Below are 22,813 nucleotides of genomic sequence, written 5' to 3' on the forward strand. Positions count from 1 at the left end.
TATGTTATTACCGAATACTTTTTCCCAGTCAGTGGCTTCCCTTTTTACCCTACTGGAGAAGTTTTTGGATGTGCATAGGGATTTGAGTCTTAGAAGGTCAGATTGTTCCTCCTTCTCCAGCAGAGCATCTGGTGGATTCAAACCGTGTACCTCTGGGATTGCAGTACATTTTCTTGCCACTAGGCCACCAGAGCTCGCCAGTCTAGAAACTAAGGTACACCTGACTCCGGCTGTGATCTTCACAGTTACTTGTTACGCATTAGAGAGCTGGATAGTGACTAATGACGACAGAAGAATTGATGCCTTTGAGTTGTGATGCTAGAGAAGAGTATATTGAACATCCCATGGACTTTAAGAGAATAAACAGATCTGTCCTGGAGACGGTTGAAACCAGGTTGCTCCTTGGAGGCAAGGCTTTTGAAACTGTCTCACTTACTTTGCGCACGTGGTCAGGAAGGACCAGTCCTTGAAGAAGAACATCATGTTTGGAAGAACGGAGGGACAGTTCAGGAGAGGAAGACCATGGATAAGATGAATTGACCCAGTGAGTGCGGCAGTGGTAGCAGGTGTGTTGGAGTCAGTGAGATTGGACAGGATAGGGCAGAGTTTAGAGCTGTTGTTCACAGGGTCACTGTTAGTCATGATCAAATCAATGACATAACAACAACAGTGTAATTATCAAAATCTTTACATTTGTAAGAGTGAAATTATGAAAAAAATGTGACTGTAGCTTTCTCACCACATGGAATGGTTAATATACCTAGATGTCTCAGTCATAGTAGGACAAAGTACACTTGAACTGTACACAGGTATACAATCTACAGCTGGCTTTTTTCCTTTTGCAGATGTGGTCCTATGGTGTTGGATGCTTTGATCAAGATTAAGAATGAAATTGATGCTACCTTGACCTTTAGAAGATCGTGCAGAGAAGGTAAGCATTTCCTTCCCATTAGGCCCAGGACTCATGTTCTCGTCTGGGCAATACCAGAAGAACAGCTGCAGGCTACTTGCACTTCCCTTTCTTTGGTAAATGTGTCCAGAAAGCAAGCCCTGCCACAGGTTGTGGTTTCTTGGTTTACTTCTTTGGGGGAGCTTAGATTCTGCTGCTTGGTTTCCACACCTGGCAGTTGCTGGCAGCTACAGCACCCCTCAAGGACTCCTTTAGATAATGCTGTCTTGCTCCCCTCTGCATTGTCAACTCATTTCCTGGGGAACAATAAGGAGTTTCTAACTGGTCTTTGTGCACGGGGGTCATATGCACCCCTCCAGTTCCAGAGCAAGTGCTCAGGAAATGGAAGAGGTGCATGCTGGACAACTTGAAACAGCGTTTCCCATAGTGTAGTAACAGATCCTGGAGAAGTGACATGAGCAGGTGTTCAGATCAACATTTTCTATTTTAATAGAATTCTATATTCTGAGGCTTTGTCTGACATACTTTGGACATGTTGTAAGGAGGGACCAGTCCTTGGAGACGGACATCATTCTTGGTAGAGTGGAGGGACAGTGCAGGAAGGGAAGGCCCTCTATGAGGTGGATTGATTCAGTGACTGGAGTAATCGGGATGGGTGTATCAGAGACAGTGTGATTGGCAGAGGACAGAGCAAAGTTTAGGGCTGTTGTACATAGGGTCGCTATGAGTAGCAAGTGACTTGACGGCACATAACAACAACATATTAACTTCTACTCTTAACCATGTGGTCTTCTCAGGTCATATCCAGAATTTTCCCATCATTTCATTTTTGTACATTTGTAAAAATGTTAAGTACTGCACAGTTCACTGCAGTATTTTACATATTAGCAAAACATAACTACTAATAACAGTGTAAAAATGGTTTTATACTATCATTCTATTTTAAGTAAAAAGCGTACTTGAAAAAAAGTTGTTCAAGTGGTACTCAGATGTGGCCAAAACCATACAGTGATGGCCATGGAGCAGACTGGATCAGGCTCTCTTCTGGACACTGTATATGAGATAGGTAAATAGATGCTGGTATTGTTATGCACAGCATACACATGAGAGAACTGAAGCCTGCAGGTGGATGAAAGACTTCTTTCTGCAAGGCCACCAAGATAGTAAGTTGGAGAGTCAGACTCCAAATTGTCCCTCTCTGACACTATACTCTGTCAACTTGAAAACATGGAACAAAATAAGAACTGAGGATAACTGGTGCCTCAGAGGACATGAAAGACTTTCTTCCTGAAGTAACCTTTTGATAAAGGGAGAGTCACTATAGATAACGGTCTATCACTTTTTCCCTCCTGCTGTACATTTCAAGCTTTTACAGTTCTACTTCTTACCTCCTGCTGCACATTTCAGGGGTTTAAAGTCTTACTTCTAAGGCATGTTTTGACTTGGCTGAGCATACAGAAATGATTCAGTGTGACAAATGCTGCTGGATTTCATGACTCATGAGTCCTGCTGTTCAGGAAGCACCCTGCTGTAATTAAACACCAGCCCTCCCCATCAAAGTCCTGGCAACACAGAAAATACAGATGCTCTTCAGCGTTCTGAATCCTCTGAGATTCTTTCAGGTCTAAGGCCCTTCGATAAAGCCCATCTGGAGGAAAAAATATGTGGCAGCAGTCTATAAATCACTCCTCCTCCTCATTATCTTACTGCTTGTTTCCTTAAAGAATATCCAGGGGAGCCTTTTAAGAAATCATTAGATTTGTTGTTTAAATAACATGCCTTTTCTTATAAAAGAGCATACTGCTCTGGGTGGATGCCAGGAGGACATAAATTTATTGGTAGTATTCCATCTCTTGAGGGACTTAGGAGGATTTATTTGACGCACAACCTTTCTGTTCTCTCATGCAATAAGAGGATTAAGAGCATTTGTACAAGTAGCCAAGTTTATAGTCTTAAAGGGATAGCACTCGTACTCTCACTGTTACTGTCACCAGTACTGTCCCAGGTCTCACAGGCGATCACAGTTCTCTGGCCTGGTCATCTTCAAAACTACCTTCAGAGAAGTAGGACTGTAGGATTTTAATTGCATCATCATTTTTAAACTCTGACATGCCTAGCAAGTAAGTCCATGCTAAGGAAATTCTCATTTCATGACTTGGGCAGAGCCATATTTTTGTTTTATTTATTTATTTAGTCATGTCTTTATTTAGTTCACTTTTTTCCTTACAGAGTTATACTACTCAGTCAGTTTATGTGAATGCTACATTGATATTGTTGCCTATTGGTCCAGTGGTGAGGATTTTTGTTTGATGTTGAGATAAAATCCATATTGAAGGCTTTTTCTTCAGTGAGTGCTTCAAGTCCTCCTCACTTTCTACAAGCAAGGTTTGTATCATTTGTATAACATAGGCTGTTGATGAGTCCACCTGTAATCCTGATGCCACAGTTTTGTTTTGTTTTTGGTTTTGTTTTTTTAGTTTTACTATCTTTTGTGTGTACCATCAAATCGGATCTGACTGGTACAGGAGGAGATTGTCCTTCCTTCTCCAGCAGAACATCTGGTGGATTCAAACTGTGTACTTCTGGGATTGCAGGGCAGCTTCTTGCCACTAGGCCACCAGAGCTCCCTGATGCTACAGTCTTGATAGAGTTCATTTTGTCAAATTATTTGCTCAGCTTGCAGATTAATAGGTGTGGAGAAAGGATATAATGCACACCATTCCAGACTTTAAACCATGCATTGTTCCTTGTTCTGGTCACACATCTGCTTTGTGTTGTATCTTCAGGTTTCATATGAGCACAATTAAATATTCTGGAACTCCCATCTTAGTGTTATCCATAACTTGTGATCCGTGCAGTCAAATGCCTTTTTGTAGTCAATAAAACACAAGGAAACATTTCTAGTATTCTCTGCTTTCAGCCAAGAGTCATCTGACCTCAGCAGTGATCCTTTGTTCCAGGGCCTCTTCTGAATACAGTTTGAGGTTCTGGTAAATGGCTGTAGATGTTCTGTTCCAACCGTTTTTTATTAATCTTCAGCAAGACCTTACATGTGTGTGATATTAGTGATATTGTTTAATAATATCTGCATTCTATTGGATCACCTTTTTATGGAATGAGAACAGATCTGGATCTCTTCCATTCACTTGACCAGCTAGCTATGTTCCAAATTTCATGGCATAGACCACTAAGCATATCCGGGCCTGTATCTGTTTCCTGGAACACCTCAGTTTGTATTCTGTCAGAATCCTGGGACCTTGCTTTTTGTTATTGCCTTCAATGTACCTTGAACTTCCTCCTTCCTCCTTCAGTACCATTATTCCTACGTACTGAAATGGTCAGCATTGTAGTTACAAGGGTTTATTGTTCGAAACAGCTTCCCCAGCTATTGACTTGGACATTGCCATATAGTGAGTGGGAATATGTGAATAGAGTTTGTTAGCCTACCCACAGGGGATTGATAGTTTTACCACCAGCCAAGAAGCAAGAGAATGCAGTGTGCCCTTTGGGGCAAGAAATTCTTACAATGGCGAGACCTACAAGAGAGCAGCAGCCGGGACCCGACAGGAGACAGAGCTGACCTTGGGACTGCTGCCCCCTGGAATCAGAGCTAAGAGCTTTTGCCTAAGTTTGCTGGAAGAAACTGGAGAGAGAGCCGTAATTGGCAGCACTGAGAGCTTTGTAACACTGACCTGAAGCTGCAAGGTTCATGGCTGAGGTGCCTGAAAGCACATTTCAGACGCTGTTCTGACTGAGTGATTGTATCTTTTTTTTTTCTTTTTTTTTGAGTGATTGTATCTTGTTGCCAACCTGAATTAGAGCCTTTTGACTTCTCTAACATGGTTCTCTGTGGTCTGTGAGCTATCACAAAGGATTTCTAACTCGGTAGAGCCATAAGCTTGGTGTTAGAATTAGTAGAAAGAGATGTGAGAGTGTGGGAAACACATCTGACTTTGTGGGAATTGATTTTGTGTCATGGCTGATACTGATGGGGACAGTTCCTCTTGTGGAGTTTTAGAGGTTGAATAGAGCCATCCCCATGCAACCCTTGATCTTTTTACAAACATGAGCTAATTGTTTTCCCCTCTCTTTTTCTGTTTATTTATGTAAGAATTTGAGTGTGAATTTATAGATCATACGGGTAGTCATTTCTTTTTGGTACAGTGATTGTGTATTCCTGGTTTTTTTTTTTACTCTTCTATCTTATTTTGCTACTTCCTTCATCACTCACTATTTTGCCTGTAGAATCCTTCAGTATTGCAGCTGGAGGCTTGAGTTTATTCTTAGATTCTTTCAGCTTGAGAAATGCCAGACTTGTTCTTCCCTTTTGGTTTTCTAATTCCCAAGTCTTTACCAGTTTCCTTATATAATACTTGTTTTGTCTTGTCAAGCTATCCTTGAATTATGTGTTCAGTTCTCTTCATTGAGTGTTCCTTGGAGGCAAACATGTTGAAGCTTCATCTTTTATACTTCGGACCTGTAACTAGGCAAGGCTATTCCTGGGAAAGGGACGTCATGCTTGAAAAGATAGAGGATCAGGAAGAAGAAGAAGGCCCTTAATGAGATAGAATGACACGGTGACTTTAGCAGTGGATTCAAGTATGTCAGAGATGATGACAATACCACAGGGTGCAGCAGAGTTAAGGGTGGCTGTTCATAGGGTCACTATGAGTCATGCTTGACTTGACGGCACATAACAACATTGAAAAGATTGAAATTGTCAGTGATTTTATCTTACCTGGATCCACAGCCAACACCCTTGATACCAGCAGTCAGGAGACATATTGCATTGGGCATGTTTACTGTCACAGACCTCTCCAGAGTGCTGAGGAGGAAAGATGTTAGTTTCAAGGTTAAAGTGTATCTGATTCAGGTCATGATCTTTTCAGTCTTATATGTACCTGAGAGCTGAACAGAAAAATAAAGAGTAACTTGCACCCTTGAGTTGTAGTGCTGGAGAAGGGGATGGAATATCCCATAGACTGCCAGAAGAACAGATGCAACTTGGAAAAAGTACACGCAGGGTGTTCCTTATTGGTAAAGGTTATGAAGCTTTGTCTCACATACCCTGGGCGTGTTACTGGGAGATACTACTATGCCTTGGAAAGGTCGGTGAAGGAGAATAGACACAGTGGCTGCACAGTGGGCTCAAGTGTGCCAGAGAGGATGAGCATGCCATAGGACAGGCCGGTGTTCATAGGTTCACTGTGAGTCATACCCAGCTCCACAGCCCCTGACAGCAACATTGAAGAGCAAGTGTAAAAGTCCTTCTGACCTTAATTTTGGTCTTTTCTTTCTTTCCTCTCTCTTTAATGACTCTTTGCTTTATTCATGGATAATGTCCTTGATGTCATCTGTCATCTTAACTGCAGTGTGTCAAATCTGTTCTTGAAATGATTTTCAAATTCAATTGTTATAAACTCAGATTCTCAGCTCTAGGTCAATTGGCAGCTCTGTGATAGATGGAGAAGAGATTAAGGTTGTTAACAATTTCAGCTTGCTTTGGCTCCAAAATCAACACTTTTGGCACAGCAGTCAGGAAATCAAAAGACAAATTGCATTGGGAGAGTCTGCTGTCAGAGACCTCTCCAGAGTGCTAAAGAACTGGAGTGTCAGTCTAGGCAGTAAGGTGCATCTTATCCAGGCCATAGTCTTTGCAGTTACTTGTTATCTGTCAGAGAGCAGGACGGTGACTAAGACTGACAGAAGAATCTATGCCTTTGAGTTGTGGTGCTGGAGTAGAGTCTTGAACATACCATGGACCACCAAGAGAATAAACAGGTCCGTATTGGTGAGGGTGAAACCAAGGTTCTCCTTGGAAGCAAGGATTTTGAAGCTTCATCTCACATACTTTGGGCATGTAGCCAAGAAGGACCAGTGCTTGAAGGTCATCATGCTTGACATGGTGAAGGAACAGTGCAGGAGATGACAACATTGGACGATATGGATTGACACAGCAACTTGGGTAATGGGGAGAAGTGTGTCAGAGTCAGTGAGACTGCCTCAGGAAAGGGCAGTGTTCAGAGCTATTATACGATGCGTTGCTGTGAGTCCCAGACAACTCAATGGCACATAAAAGCAGCAAACTCAGAGTCTTGTGGATATATTTTTATTTTCTTTGGTTTTAATTTGAACTTACATATGAATAATTTGTGTCTGTTTCATGGTCAGCCCCGGCCTTGTTCTGACTGCTGATTTTGAGCTTCTCTTCATCTCTTTCCACAGATAGAGTCAGTCTCATGTCCTGTGTAGTCCATCAGATGAGGTCCATGTGTATAGTCACTGCTTCTGTTTTTTAGAAAAGATTATTTATAATTAATAAATCATTGTTGAAAATTCTGTAAGTAATCTCCAACCTGATTTCTGACACTAAGACCGTATTTTCCAACTACCAAAGCTGCTTTGTTTCCAACCTTTGCATTCCACTCACCGTGTATAATTAATGAATCTTAACGGTATATTTAAACAATGTCAACCTCCAAAAGTCAGTAGATGATGTTGTTGTTGTTGTTGTGTACCATAGAGGCAAAACTAACTTGTTGCTGACCCTCCTGTGGGTTTTCAGAGACTGTAAATCACACGGGAGGAAACTGCTCATCCTTCTCCCAGGGAGCAGTTGGTAGATTTGAATCACGTGCCTTTAGAATTGCAGCACAGGTTCTTACTACTAGACCACTAGGGCTCCCTGCAAAAGTCTGAAAAATCCTCAAATGTTCTTTTGACAATAAATGCCATAGCATCAGTCTCAGCTCCCTAATGCCTAGAATGTCGGTCTTTTTGTGTTCACTTTCATTTGTTACAACTCTAGCTTTTTGCCAGGGTCAAAACATAAACAGGGAGTTCTGGTGGCCTAGTGTGTAGGGAGTTGCACTGCCACACAGTTCAAATTCAGCAGCTGCTTCATGGCAGAAAGGTGAACAGTATCCTCCTATGTGATATACTTCCTCTGAAAACCTGCCAGGCGGTCAGCTGTGAGTCGGGTCCAGCTGGATGGTACACAGCAACAACAACAAACACATACAAAGCAGGCCATCCTGAGGAGACCTAACCTTAATCCATGAAGACTAATCTTATCTTCACACATCTTCTAACTCTGTCTAAGTACCATCATCATCTTGTTCTTGTTGTTATAAACAATAACTGGTTTACCAAGACACCATTAACATCACAGAGGATAAAATTTACTGTTGTTGTTGTTGTTGTTATTGATGTTGTTGTTAGATGCTTTGAGTCACTTCAATTCTTTGCTGCCCTGTGAATCACAGAGCAGAACCTTGTCCTGTGTTGGGCCCTTATTATGCTCGAGCCCCTAGTTGTCATTGTCCACTCATCTCCTTGAGGGTCTGACTCTCTGCCTTTCCCAGCATGATGTCTTTTTTCCAAGGACTGGCCTCTCCTAATTGTTGTTGTTGTTAGGTCTTGTTGAGTCAGAAGCAACTCATAGCAGACCCTCTAGCAGGTTTTCAGAGATAGTGAATTGTAGGAGGAGATTGCCATCTTTCTCCCATGGAGCAGTTGGTGGATTTGAACCAAGTTACTTTGGGTTGGCAGTGCAAATCCTTACCCACTAAGCCACTAAGGGATATCTATCCCTGATAATATGCCCGAAGTGTGTGAGATGAATTTGCCTTTAAGGAACACTCTAGTTACACTTTCTTTAAGACAGATTAATTTGTTCTTTTGGCAGTCCAAAGTATATTAAATATTCTTCACCAGCATTACAGTTCAGAGGCCTCAATTCTAACAGAATCGAATAAAAACCACAAATTCATTGCTGTCAAGTTGGAACTGACTCATAGCTGACCCTCCTTCAGGTTTTCTGAGGCTGTAAAACCACTGGGGAGGAGCCTGCTCATCCTTCTCCCATGGAGAGGCTGCTAGATGGAGCCACCAGGGAGGTACCGCCTTTAGGTTAGACCATGTTAGCCTAGCTCCTATACTGATAGTAGTCACGTGTACTAAGGATCCCGGCTGCGCTGACACGCTCTTAACCATGACGGCTTCTTGTGTTTCCTTTAGGCATCTGTGGCTCTTGTGCGATGAACATCAATGGAGGAAACACTCTAGCTTGCACTCGCAGGATTGACACCAACCTCGATAAAGTCTCAAAAATCTACCCTCTTCCACATATGTATGTGATAAAGGATCTAGTTCCTGTGAGTTTCTGCATTGCTTTTTTCCCCCCCATTTACATACATGCATAGTCATTTCACGTGTACTCTATGCTATTTTGTTCTTTAGTGCAGATTTTTCTAGTATTAAAAGCTCCTTTAGTAATCAGAAGCTAGGACAGTTTGGCTTCAGTGACTTTAGTGGTAAGGAATTGCACTGCCAACCCAAAGGCTTGTGTTTTGAATCCACCAGCTGATCTGCAGGAGACAGATGGGCACTCTCTTCCCATTTGGTTTTATGTTATTGTGTACTGTGGAGTCAGAACCAATCCTCCAGCGGGTTTTCAGGGACAGTAAATCACATGGGATAAGATTGCCCATCTTTCTCCTATGGAGCAGTTAGTGGATTTGAACCCTGTACCTTCCCAAAAATTTACTGCCTCTGAAAACCCACTGCAATTCAGAGTCAGCTCTGAATCGGTTCTGACTCCATGGCACATAACATCTCTCCAGCAAGAGGAAATTAGTCATTCTGAGGGTTGTGAAAATCGCAGTGTGGCCTAAGCGTAAGTACACTGTTTAAATGGTAGAAGATAAACACTCCTAGAAGATCCTCCAGCAGCTCATCTGTCAGGTTTGTTTGGGAATAACAGGGCAAAGAGTTTTAGAGTTGGAACAGTCCCAGAAGTAAAGAATTTGGCTGTCACTACAGAGAGTTCCTGTGGAAAAAATCCTGATTGGGAAAGCAGCAGTTACTTACAAGGTTTGGTTCCATGTCTGCCTCCCTAAATTTGAACCTCCTCACTGACTTGGTACTAAGAGTACGCGTGGACAAAAGATTACGGGGTTGTAACGTTTCCCCAGTAAACAAAGATTTCCTCCCATTATGTAACACTGTCACCATTCCTCCTTTTGTAATCTTTGCATGTCTCCATGCCAGAGTGAGAGTCAGCTTCTGTGTGTCATAGAGCAGGAAGCCAGGCATGTCCGAGACACAGGGTACAGAAGAAAGAGGTGCTAAGAGTTGTGATGGAATCTGACCTTTATTTCCTCTTCCTCTTCACGACAGGATTTGAACAACTTCTACGCTCAGTACAAATCTATTGAGCCTTATTTGAAGAAGAAGGATGAGTCCCAGCAAGGCAAGCAGCAGTATCTGCAGTCCATAGAAGATCGGGAGAAACTGGTCATTAGTCCCCTTTTGTTGTCTTGATGTTCTCGTAAACTTTCAGTGATCTTATATTTTTCTTGAGGTATTTCATTATATTGCTATTTCCAGGAGTGTAGCCTAGGAGGTTAGCAGCATGAGCTAATTTAGGTCAGAGAGTGTATCCGACAGATTGTTGAAACTGGAATGGAACTTCTTGAGTATCTGGCTCCATGCTTTGGATACCATCCTCACAAGCCGAGGTGGGAGTGGGAGCTCACGATGGGCCCGGCGTGGACCAAGGAATTGAGGCACCTGTGCCTTGCCTGGAGAGTAGATTGTGACAGAATGTTTCAACTGTCTCAAAAGAAAGCCGTCTTTCAAAATTGGCAGCTTAACCAGTTGTTCTTCAACACTGTGCACAAAATAAAATCCATCTGCAGGCAATTTGCAGTCTCTGCTGCCACTACCCTGTTGTACAGCTGGAAGAGAAATAGTTAATGGGGGCACTGGGACCCGAGCCTTGATGCCCTTTCTTCCTAGTACATCGCTGGTGATTGGGGTGTGAGGTGCTGGCGTGACTCCTCCTCGTGGTCTTTGTACAGGCTATAAAGCTGTTTTTAAAGGAGTGAGTCATTGTTAGGGGTCAGTCTCCTGCATACATTAACCTCCCCTGAGAAGTCTTCTCTTATATGTTCAGACGAGGTTCAGTTTGAAAGTACGCCGTGTTGTTAGACCTGGCTTTAATTTAGGGTGATGTCAGCATTCTGCAGTGAACCTGAGGCATCTGCAGAACCTGTCATAGACTGGCCCGGGGCTCCAGCTCCTCTGTGGTTCCGTCTCTCATGACTGAGAGGTAGTGAGTTTTTCCATGTTATTATTTCTTTTAATGATTTTTCCCCCCTTTTAAGGTAAGTGAGGAATTCTTGTCTATTAAACAGTGAATCCTAGGCTCTAGTCCAGAAGATGTTTATATTTCAGTCCCAGTACCTTTTTATGAATCTGGAACATCTCTGTGTTGGTTGTTCTTGCCAAGGAAGCTGAGATGGAGTGGTTGTGTGTTGCTGGTACCCTGACCTCAAACCTCACATTTCATGAACTCCGGGTGTGGCACAGCCTCTCCCCTGGCATGTCCCTTACGCCCTGCCTCTCCCCACAGGACGGGCTCTACGAGTGCATCCTCTGTGCCTGCTGCAGCACCAGCTGCCCAAGCTACTGGTGGAATGGAGACAAGTATCTGGGACCTGCGGTTCTCATGCAGGTACGGTGCTGCGTCTTTGCTTTTTGTAAAATGAAATGCAAAGATTGAAAAACCCAAGCAGATCAGTGTAATTATTCCAGACCAGCCATTCTGAGAGGCACGTAGGCAGTTGTTTGCATCTTCTTTACGTGGCTTGCAGTAGAGCGGGGGCGTCAGCCACAGACACCTTTGTTCACTGTGCTCAGGGCCACTTTGTGGGCAAGTGGTCCACTTTTTGGCAGACAGTACTTTGTAGACAGTTAAAATGTAGTCCTGCTGGACTGGCTGTCTACCACCACTTGCCTGCTTTGCCCAGCCTGCCAGAAGGCCACAGGGCTTTTTATTGTGGAGGCAGAAGAGAGACATTTGAGTGGTGACCACCTAGCTGTAAGGTTGACTTGTTTCCAGGTTACCAAAAGCCTTTTAGAGTATTCTGTTTAGAGATTGCTTAAAAATAGAGAAGTTTTGGTTTTCATTTCCTTTCACCATGTGCAAAGTTCTTTCTCTTTGTTCCCAGAAAGCTTGTACTTTTTACATTTGTGGAGAGTGCTCCTCACAGAGTCTTGAAGCATCTCAGAGGAGCACCTCAATGATGCATTGGTTACACAGTCAGCTGCTAACTAAAAAGTCACCATTTAAACTCACCCTTTTAAAAAGAAATAAAAGCCATTTCCCCACTGTACTCACTTAAAAAAAAACCCTGATTTCTCATTTTCTACAAAAAGAGAAGTTGTGTGGCCATGGTAGCAATGTAGATTCCCAGACATATGAAAAATTAAAGACTAATCAACAAAGAACAGTCAAACTGGATGCTTGCGCCAGATGACTTGAGCTGTTGGGCAATGTAAAGCATCTTCTTTCTGGAAACTCTGCTAGATTTAGCCTCGTAGTCATGTGGCCAATCATTGGTCAGCTTGCCATTCTCAGACTGGATGGGTCACTAAGAAAAGGAATCAATGAGTATGTTAAAAACTGTCTTAAGACAGGCCCATTCAATCATCGGTTTACTCAAAGGCAGAAATGAATACTACGTTAGCATGGGTGGGTGTTACATAGAATTGTGTGATTCATTTCTTGCCCTCATAATTCATAATCTGGTTAGAAAACTATAACTATTCATTGCTGTCAAGTCAGAACTAACTCACAGTTGACAGTTCAGTGGGTTTTCAGAGGCAGTAAGTACCACGAGAAAAGATTACCCATTTCCCTCCCTCAGGTCAGCTGGTGGATTTGAACCCTGAGACTTTGGGTTGTCAACATAGGCCACCAGAGCTCCTTGGAAGCTGTTTAGCAACATGAGACAATCAGAGGACCATGCCCACTCAAAACTCTAACATAGCTTACCCTCCGGTGGGTTTTCAGAAGACTTAATCACCCAGGAGGAGAGTGTTTATCTTTGTTCCTCGGAGCAGCTGGTAAATTCAGGCTGCCAGAGAGGTGCCACCTTGGGGTAAGCACTGAGGCTCCCTGTGAACTACTCCCTGCTGCCCAGTGTTACATTACAAAGCACCAAGGCACAGGTGCCATGTGGTTTAAAGGGGAGGTCGATGTGGATCGTTCATCAGGAGCTACGAAGGAGTTAAGAGCATAACCTAGAAAGATGGGCAAGAATTAAAGAGTGAGGAGAAAAGGCATCCAGGCTGGAAAAGTCCTGTCTGGCACTTCCAGAGCTCTGGCCTGTGAAGCTAACAACTCTTCTAATTAGTCACTTGTTTTGCAGGCTTATCGCTGGATGATTGACTCCAGAGATGACTTCACTGAGGAGCGGCTGGCCAAGCTGCAGGACCCCTTCTCTCTGTACCGCTGCCACACCATCATGAACTGCACAAAGACCTGTCCCAAGGTACCTCCAAACTGACTGCCATGTCAGAGTGATCCGTGCTCTTGAAACAGATTTGGTCATTTGAAGGAAAAGGAGCCTAGTCAGCTCTGTGAGCCTGGAGGCCGACTTGCTTTGTTCTGGCAAAGAACAGACCACTTCAGGAGCAAAGTGGACATGTTGGGTGCACATGAGTATTGAGAGAGACAGGAATGTGAACTAAGCCTTCCTTTTTAGGAACCAGAAGTTGAAAGCCACCAGAACACAGGCAGCTGTGGGACTGAGCTCCCCTCAGTCTCTTTCTCACAGCTGTGACTACTGATCTGTTCCACTCACCAGCAGCCAGCTTACCCTTTTTTTTCCCTTTTGGATTTCCATTCATTCATTGTTGCCAGCTTATCTTTTTGTGTCCACTCTGTCTTCTCTTTTCTGTCTCCCAGTGACTGCTCACCTGGCCTTCACTCCCTCTTCCTACTCATGCTTCTTGGTTTTCCCAGGCCTAGACTTTTCCTCATAGCACATGCCTGTCTTCCCCCAGCATTTCTTAGCTCAAATTCCTGAGAGGAAATCCAGATGGCCCCACTCACCTTTTTATGCCAGCCCACATCAGAGGTTGGTGGTCAGCTTATGGACAGGCTGCCCTTTGATCTGAGTTCAGCCCTGGTTGAGTCAGCTGTAGCCAGTGCAGGAAAGACCCAGGGCAGTGTGGTTCACAGCATGGCTACCTGCAGACTGCCCTTTGTGGGCAGAGCAATTTCACTCAAAAAGGACATTGAGTAAGCAGGCAGCAAGTTTAATCATTAGCATAAAAGAAAGATGGCAGAAGCGAGGTGATTCCCTCCTTCCTGCCTGGAAACTATTTAGAGCAGGGTAGGGCGCACAGTAAGCACTAAACAACTGTCACCTCCTGTTAATCTAAAAAATAGGTGCTTGCCCTACTTAGCACAGGGTAAGGCTTGACTGGCTTTTTTTTTTTGTAAATAAACTTTAAAAGTTTCTCAGGCTGTTCTGAGATGCATCCCTGGTCAGAACCCTCTGCCTTGAGGGTGGCAGAGGCTGATAAAGACAACTACACAGCTTCTCTGGCCCACCTCTACCCTCCCATGAAACAGGGATGTAAGTTGGGGCTGTGAAAATTGGTCCAGATCATTGGAGCTGGAAATGACCTAAAAGATGATCGAGTTCAGCTCCTTCATTTTACAGATAGAAGAGCCGAGACGCCAATGAGAGGGTTCCCCCGGGTCAGCCTCAGGCCAGTGGCAAAGCAAGACAAGGAGTTCTTAAAACCCCCTGCTTCTTCACAATGTGCTTCTTTCTGCCCTGGGTTAGATGCCCCGCTGTGAACTGAACTGCTTTGTCTAAAAACCCTTTTAATAAACTTATTTTACGGGATGGGGAGGACAGTGCTTTTATGGGTGAGTAGGATGTGCTAAGAAATCTCCATCCCACCCTGTCCCTGCAGCTGCTATTAGCACTTTCCTGTGCATTCTTCACTAGATGTTTTGTACTTGTACTTTTTTTTAATGTTCTGCCAATGAGTGCACACTCTTCATACACAGTGATACTCTATTCCATTTAATGCATTTTCATGATCATTCCATGTCAGTACATGTGTCCTCCACGATCCAAAAGTAGAACATTCCTATAAAATCTTTCATAAGCTGAATTATATAATGCAAACTTGGTAACACGAGGAGGAGGAACACTTGTAAGCAGACACTAGTGATTGAAACATGGAATGTGAGAAATATGGAGGTAGGAAAACTGGACATTGTTAAGAAAGAAATGGAACACATAAGTATTGGCATTAGGTATTAGTGAAATGAGATAGATTGGTATGGAACATTTTTAATCAGATGGTCATTTGATCTACTATGCTGGAGATGAAAAGGTGAGAAAAAACGGGGTTGCTTTCATAGTAAAAAGGCCATTTCTAGATCCATCTTTAAATACAATATTATGAGTGACAGGATAATATCCATATGCTTACAAGGAAGACCTGTTAATACCACTATCATTCAAATTTATGCACCATCAGCCAGAGCCTAAGAGGAGGGAATAGATTACTTCTACCACTGTCGCATCAGAAATCAATCGAACATGTAACAGAGAAGCATTAATAATTATAGGTGACTGGAATGCAAAAGCTGGGAAACAGAAAGAAGGATTAGTAGGCGGAAAATAAGGACTTGATGAAAGAAATGAGGCCGAGGATAGAATGATAGAATTCTCCACAATCAATGATTTATTCATGGAAAATACCTTTTATAAGAAATGTAAACACAAGCTATACACATGGATTTCACCTGATGGGATACACAGGAATCAGATAGATTACATCTGTGGAATTATGGTAGAAGTTCAGTATCAGCAGTGAAAACTAGGCCAGGTGCTGATTGTGGAATAGACCATCAGCTACTCATATGCAAGTTCAGATTAAAGATAAAGATCAAATCATACCCGCGGGAATCAGAATTTGATCTTGAGTCTCTCCCCTCTGAATTTAAAAGCCAACTCAGGAACAAATTTGAGGCCTTAAATACTATTGAATGAAGAACAGATGAGCTGTAGGAAGCTATCAAGAATATCATCCGTGAAGAATGCAAAAGGTCATTACCAAAAAGGAGGAGGAAGAAAAGGCTAAAATAGATGTCAGAAGAGACTCTTGAGTATTGCACTACTACAGCACCGAGAAGCCAAAGAGGGAAAGAAATCAAGAAGTTAGGAAACTGAATAGAAGCTCTCAAAGGGCAGCTTGGGAAAACAAGGCAAAGTATTAATAATGAAATGTGCAAGGAGCTGAAGTCGGAAAATCAAAAGGGCCAAACTTGCTCAGCATTTCTTAAGCTAAAGGACCTAAAGAACATCTTCAAGCTGTGAGTTGCAGTGTTTAAGGATGCTATGGGAAGAATATTGAATGATTCAGGAAGCATTAAAAGAAGATGGAAGGATTATACAGGGTCACTATACCAAAAAGAATTAGCTGACACAGAAGAATTCCAAAAAACAACGTATGATCAAGAGGCAGTGGTGATGAAGGAGGAAGTTCAAGCTGTTCTGAAGGACTTGGCAAAAAAATAAAGCCCCAGGAATTGATGGAAACCAGTTGAAATATTTCAACAAACAGATGCTACCCTGGATGTGCTCACCAGGTTGTGCAAAGAAATCTGGAGAACAGCTACCTGGCCAACTGACTAGAAGAGATCCATATATATTCCCATTCCAAAAAAAAGGCGACTTGACAGTGTAGAAATTACCAAAACAGTATTACTAATAACACACACTAGCAAAGTCCTGCTGAAAATTATCCAGAAATGACTGAAACAGTACATTGACAGAGAACTACCAGGAATACAAGCTGGGCTTAGCAGAGGTTGGATTTTGGCAGAAAGCAGAGAGTACCAGAGGAATGTCTGTCTGTGTTTCATTTGGCTTTGCTAAGGCACTTCACTATATAGATCACAACAAATTGTGGCTACTTTTGAGGAAAATGAGAATCCCAGATACTTGATTGTGCTTTTGTGAAAACTATACTTCGACCAGGAACAGTCCTCAGAACAAAGTAAGGAAACACTTCATGGTTCAAAATCAGGAAAGGAGTATATCAGGGATGCAAACTGACTCCATAACTTTCCAGTCTATATATATAGAACAGATCATTCAGGAGACTGGGCTTTATGAGGAGGAATGTGGCATCAGGATTGGAGGAAGACTCATCAACAACCTACATGGTATACAGATGATAGAACTTGCTTGCTGAAACTGAGAAGAACCCAAAGCATTTACTGCAGAAGGTCAAGGACTGTAGTCTTCAATATGGATTGGAGCTTAACACCAAGAAGACAAAAATTTTCATCACTGGGCCAATTGACATGATAGATGGAGAAGAGATTGATGTTGGTAACGATTATAGCTTGCTTGGCTCCACAATCAACAGTGTTGGCACCAGCAGTCAGGAAATCAGAAGATGAATTGCATTTGGAAAATCTGTTGCCAGGGACTTCTCCAGAGTACTGAAAAGCAACAATGTTACTCTAGAGACTAAGGTGCGCCTCATCCAAGCCATGATCTTTGCAATTCACTTGCTGTGTATCAGAAAGCTGGATAGTGACTAAGGATGGCAGAAGGAGAATCGATGCCTTCAAGTTGTGGTGCTGGAATAGAGTCTTGAACATACCATCAATTGCCAAGAAACTAGGTCTGTCTTGAGAAAGTGAAACCAAGTTTCTCCTTGGAGGCTAGGATTTTGAAGCTCCGTCTCACATACTTTGGGCATGTGGACAGAACCAGTCCTTGGAGAAGGACATCATGCTCGGAAAAGTGGAGGGAAAGCTCAGGAGAGGAAGACTCTATATGAGATGAATTGATACAGTAATTGGTGCAGTGGGGGTTGGTGTGTCAGAATCAGTGAGACTGGCTTAGGACAGGGCAGGGTTCACAGCTGCAGTACATAGGGTCGCTATGGGTCACAGACAACGGCTCATAACAATAGGAAAACAAAGACACAATCACCATTAATTTAAACGGGGTGGGGGGGGGGAATGTGAACATGCCTAGACTCAAAAAATAACCCTATTAAGTTGTATCAAATAGTACATAAAATCTGAAATAACACTAACTTCTAGTAAAAGCAGGAATACATACATCTACTACATACATCGCCGTATGTAGTAGATCTGACAGCTGCGCAGTGGAGCTTCCAGGAAGGCACTTGGCAGCATCCTCTCTCTGTTTGAATTGTATGCTGCCTCTGTATTAACTTATGCAAACAGTGAGCGCTAGTTTTACTTTGCACTTTTTTAATACAAATGAAAATCCTCTTGGGAAAATAGACACTAATGTAAGTCTTCCAGAAGATCAAAGTAGTGTTAAACTTTTGAAAAGTGGGGAATGCCTGTATGGTAAATGCATGGCTGCCTCTTCCCTTCTTTTTAATTTTTGGTGGGGTTGTGTTTTTTTTCCCTTTCGCCTTTCTTTGTGCAACATCTTCGTTTCACTTAAAATTGTGCAGCTTAAGTGAGGGGACCCATCTAATCTCAGATGAGCCCTTGCTTTACCAGATACTTGCTTGTTCCTGTCATCCTCCTGTGAGTCTGCCGTTGGCTGGCTTAATTATCAGGCCTCCTGCAGAACAGACATGTCAGCTACAGAGCCAAGTGCCAGCTGATGCCGTGCTCTTGGCTAGTCCTACCCTGATGTTTAAGAAGGGTTCTTAGCAAAGGATAGTTTTTCCCATATGCCTTCAAGAGCTGATTTCTGCTGATCCTCATCTAATAGTAATGGTAATGATAGGAATTTCTGACTGTTCAAGGTTTAAAAACATCTAGATAGTTTAAGCATCAGCTTGTAGTTACAGAATGACACTGGCAGACAGAGGCTGACTGACATGAAGACACTGACCTGACTCTTAACAGAAGAGCTTTGTACAGTCAGAAGCTTTATGTCTTCTGTGTGGCTCTTCTTTCTGCTTTCGGCCTGCTCTAGAGCAAGGTACACCCAAAGGAATTCAGAATGGCAGGGCTCTTGCCAGAGAGCTGAGCATCTTCCAATGTCAGGACAGAAGAGAACCCGTAACCCAAGTCTCTCTTTTAAAGACTTGACGTCCATTCACTGTGCTTTGGCATTGTACCAACTCGTTGAATGGTTTCACTCAAGGACACAGAGTTCTATCTACTCTATTTCATTTCTCTTTTGATAATTGATTCTCTTCTCTTTTTTCAGGGTCTGAATCCAGGGAAAGCGATCGCTGAGATCAAGAAAATGATGGCAACCTATACGGAGAAGAAAGCTGCAGCTTAACTGATTTTGTGCTTTTTCTTTCTTCCCTAACTTGTGACCAGCTCAAAGCGGAACATAATTTATATCTAATTTGAGCTCCTTCATGGTCTTGATTTTCCATGGATACAGCATGTATAATCAACCACTTTAAGAAATAAATAAAATATTATTCTACTTTATTAGCAAAAGGAAAGCCTATTCCTTTTTCTTGGTACAGAGAAATGTGAGAGACACAGGAGGGGTTCTTGTCCCTGTAGAGTTGGGCTGAGTCTCAGAAATGAGCCGTCCCAGGGTGGGGTGAGGTCCAGTGACTACAGGTGTGGGACTGGTGTCAGACAGAAGCCCTCCACAGCTGGCTGACCTTGGACACGTTCCTTTGCATCTTTACTGCTGCATTTGCCCATTTGTGTAATAGGAACCATAATTGTACCTACTTTACATTTCTTGAGTGCAAATGCCTAGCTCATGTTCTGAGTGCTGAATGAATGCTGCTGCTGTTGTTGTTATGTGCCATCAAGTTGCCTGCGACTGATAGCAACTCTGTACAACAGCTCTAAACCCTGCTCTGTCCTATGCCAATTTCACTGTCTCAGACTGACACACCCACATTACCCCAGTCACCATATCAATTCATCTCATAGAGTGTCTTCCTCTCCTGCGCTGTCCCTCCACCCTCCCAACCATGATGTCCTTCTCCAAAGACTGGTCCCTCCTTTCAACATGTCCAAAATATGTCAGACAAAGCTTCAGAATCCTTGCTTCCAAGGAGCAGCCAGGTTTAACCCTCTCTAGGACAAACCTGTTCATTTCCTTACCAGTCCATGGTATATTCAATACTCTTCTCCAGTACCACAGCTCAAAGGCATCAATTCTCCTATCATCCCTAGTCATTGTCCAGCTCTCCAATGCATAGCAAGTGATTACAAAGACCATGGCCTGTATCAGGCACACCTTAGTTTCCAGAGTGACTCCATTGCTCTTCAGTACTTTGGAGCAGTCTCTAACAGCAGACTTTCCCATAGCAATATGTCTTTTAATTTCTTGGCTGCTGGTGGCAAGAGGTGATTGTGGAGACAAGCAAATTAAATGAAGGCTAGTTTTTCTTATACAGCATCCCCAATTTCTACAGTTTTGAGTATTAAAACTACAGGCACTCCCCAGTTTACAAACAAGTTCTGTTCCCTAAGTCTATCTTTAATTAAATTTGTACTTAAGTGAAATCAGGTACAGATCTAATGTCAAATGTTTTCTTACAATATCATGTGAAGTGTACTTCTCTATATATTAAAAAAACAGACACTTCCAATTATATTACACCTTTGATATAATAAATGCATTTTCACATGCGTGGGTTCTAAAGACCACACTTGATGTTCTAAAGGTCATAATGCAGAAAGTAGTGTAAATTTGAAACTGGAGGACAACCACATCAGATCACGTAGTGCTGGATGGCTGCATTATGATGTAAGCACCAAGGCGCTGAGAATCATGGCCCAGCCAGGATTGGAACATAACCTTAACCAACATAACTAGAGTTCCTCTTGCCTAGAACCTCAGTGTTCACTGCTGCCAGCCACACACTTAGCATACAGAGTAAGTCATGTAGGTGGTTTTGCAGTATTATCTTTTTTTCACTTGTCATAAATGTAAAATACTGAGTCGGGGGTAGGGGAGCTGTATAACAATGAAAGAATTTTTTGTTTGTTTCCACAAAGAAAAGCTAACTGGCGGGGGTGGTGGGGAGGCAGGGAGGAAAATGTACAACAATGAATGAATGGAAATCCAAGTTCTCTATAAACTTTCCTTACAATCTCAATTTTAAAAAAAAATCAAGTCCATAAGTGAGGAGCAGGTGTAATGCTTTGATGTGCATTGCACAGCAACGTCTCTTATTTGAAACCATTTTTTGTACCTTGAGTTTTTAATACACTAGCCTTTGGTGACGAGGGTTAGCTCCATTAAGTTCCATGTAGATTGGAACTCAAGAACTACCCATTTAAAACCAAATCTTGGTAATTATCACTTACTGAAGTAAAATTCTAGATTCTTCCAGTACCAAGCAGTTAACTTAGGAAGGGGCTTGAATTAGTTTCCCAAATTAATCTCTTGCTCCAAACATTTATATTCCATTCCACCATTGCTTCCTTAGCTTTGATGTTGGGGTTTTCTGGTTAGTCTGGTTTTCTAAAAAGCAGATAATACAAAAGTATAGCAAGCCAAAAATGGAGGCTTTCCCCTGAACTACCTTGCATCTCACATCCCCTGTTAACAATTCTTCTACATCTCTCTGCTATTATAGATGTTACTACAAATGTTTGGCATATATAGAACCTTTCTTTTGCACAATAGGGTGCTATACAATCTGTTAGGGAGCTCTGGTGGCTTAGTGGCAAGGAATTGTGCTGCCACCCCAAAGGTGTGCTGTTTGAGTCTACCAGCAGCTCCACAGAAGAAAGATGGGCAGTCTCCTCCCATGCTGTTACTGCCTCTGGAAAGCCGCAGCAGGAGCAGCTGTGGGTAGGTTCCAACTAGGCAGTCCACAACAATGACATACAATCTGATGATAGGCAGTTTCCTATTCTGTCCCTGTACTATCTAAAGGACTCTGGTGCTATTAAAGCCCTACCTTCGTGTGGGTGTGGGTGTGTAGATGCATGCAAATACATACATAGAACTGTTTATTATACACACATACAAGGAATCCTAGTGGCAAAATGGTTAAATGCTTGGCTACTAACCAAATACTTAGACTCAAGTGAGCAACTCTGCTGGAGAAAGGCCTGGCAACCTGCTTCCATAACGATTACACCCTCGGGAGTCCTACGAGGCAGTTCTCTGTCCTGTGGGGTCGCTGTGAGTTAGCATCTATTTGTGTTCAGCAGCACACAGTAGTACATATTCAAGTGTGTGCGATAAAACCTGTGGAAGCCAGAACCTATATAAGGTGGAAACTTGTCAGAGAAGGAAAATGCAAATAGAGGGTAATAGAAAAGTGGTACAACTGCACTCCATTAATAGGCAGACCTGGTAAAACAGGCAACCCCTCGAGTTCAGCCCTCACAGGTTTCCCTGTACATACACACACTGTTTGCCGTTGAGTCAGAGCTCACCCTTCAGTGGGTCCTCAGAGGCAGTAAATTGCACAGGAGGAGATTGCCCATCCTTCTCCTGCAGAGCATCTGGTGGATTCAAACTGCGTTCCTTTGGGATTGCAATGCAGCTCTACCAGAGCTCCCTACACACAAAGTGGTGGTGTTAGGTGCCATCAAGTTGAGTGATCCATAGTGTACAATAGATCCGAACCCTGTTCTATCCTGTGCCATCTTCACACTTCCTGACACATTAGAGCCCATTGCAGCAATCACTGTACCAATCCACCTGGTCGAGGCTCTTCTTCTCTTTTTCTTCTACCTTTCCAAGTATCATGTCCCTCTTCACGGAGAAGCCACTCCTATCAACATGCCTTACTGTACACTCTTAGCATCAGCAGTCAGGAAATCAAAAGTTAAATTACATTGGGAAAAATCTGTCAGGAATTATTCCAGAGTACTGAAAAGCAACGATGTCAGTCTAGAGATTTAAGGTGCACCTAATCAGGCCATGATCTTTGCAGTTACTTGCTGTGCATCACAGAAGAATCGATGCTTTGGAGTTGTGGCGCTGGAGAAGAGTCTTGAACATACCATGAACCACCAGGAAAACAAATAGGTTTGCTTTAGAGAGGGTGAAACCAAGTTTCTCTTTGGAGACTAGGATTTTGAAGTTCAGTCTTGCATGCTTTGGGCACATGGCCAGGAGGCACTGGTCC

At 42.8% G+C, this 22,813-nt stretch overlaps 1 protein-coding gene across 1 annotated transcript in view; it reads left to right on the forward strand.

Moving 5' to 3' along the window:
* Positions 1–19,026, forward strand: part of SDHB (succinate dehydrogenase complex, subunit B, iron sulfur (Ip)) — a 48,612-nt gene extending 29,586 nt beyond the window's left edge. The window contains exons 3-8 of the mRNA XM_006883603.1: positions 846–931; positions 8,930–9,066; positions 10,091–10,207; positions 11,328–11,429; positions 13,129–13,251; positions 18,949–19,026. Coding sequence (XP_006883665.1) covers positions 846–931; positions 8,930–9,066; positions 10,091–10,207; positions 11,328–11,429; positions 13,129–13,251; positions 18,949–19,026 — 643 coding nt within the window. The remainder of the gene's footprint in view (positions 1–845; positions 932–8,929; positions 9,067–10,090; positions 10,208–11,327; positions 11,430–13,128; positions 13,252–18,948) is intronic.
* The last annotated feature ends 3,787 nt before the right edge of the window (positions 19,027–22,813 follow it).

Source organism: Elephantulus edwardii, unplaced genomic scaffold, assembly GCF_000299155.1.
Source record: "Elephantulus edwardii isolate Elephantulus edwardi_28Jun2011 unplaced genomic scaffold, EleEdw1.0 scaffold00028, whole genome shotgun sequence".
Taxonomy (NCBI): Eukaryota; Metazoa; Chordata; class Mammalia; order Macroscelidea; family Macroscelididae; genus Elephantulus; species Elephantulus edwardii.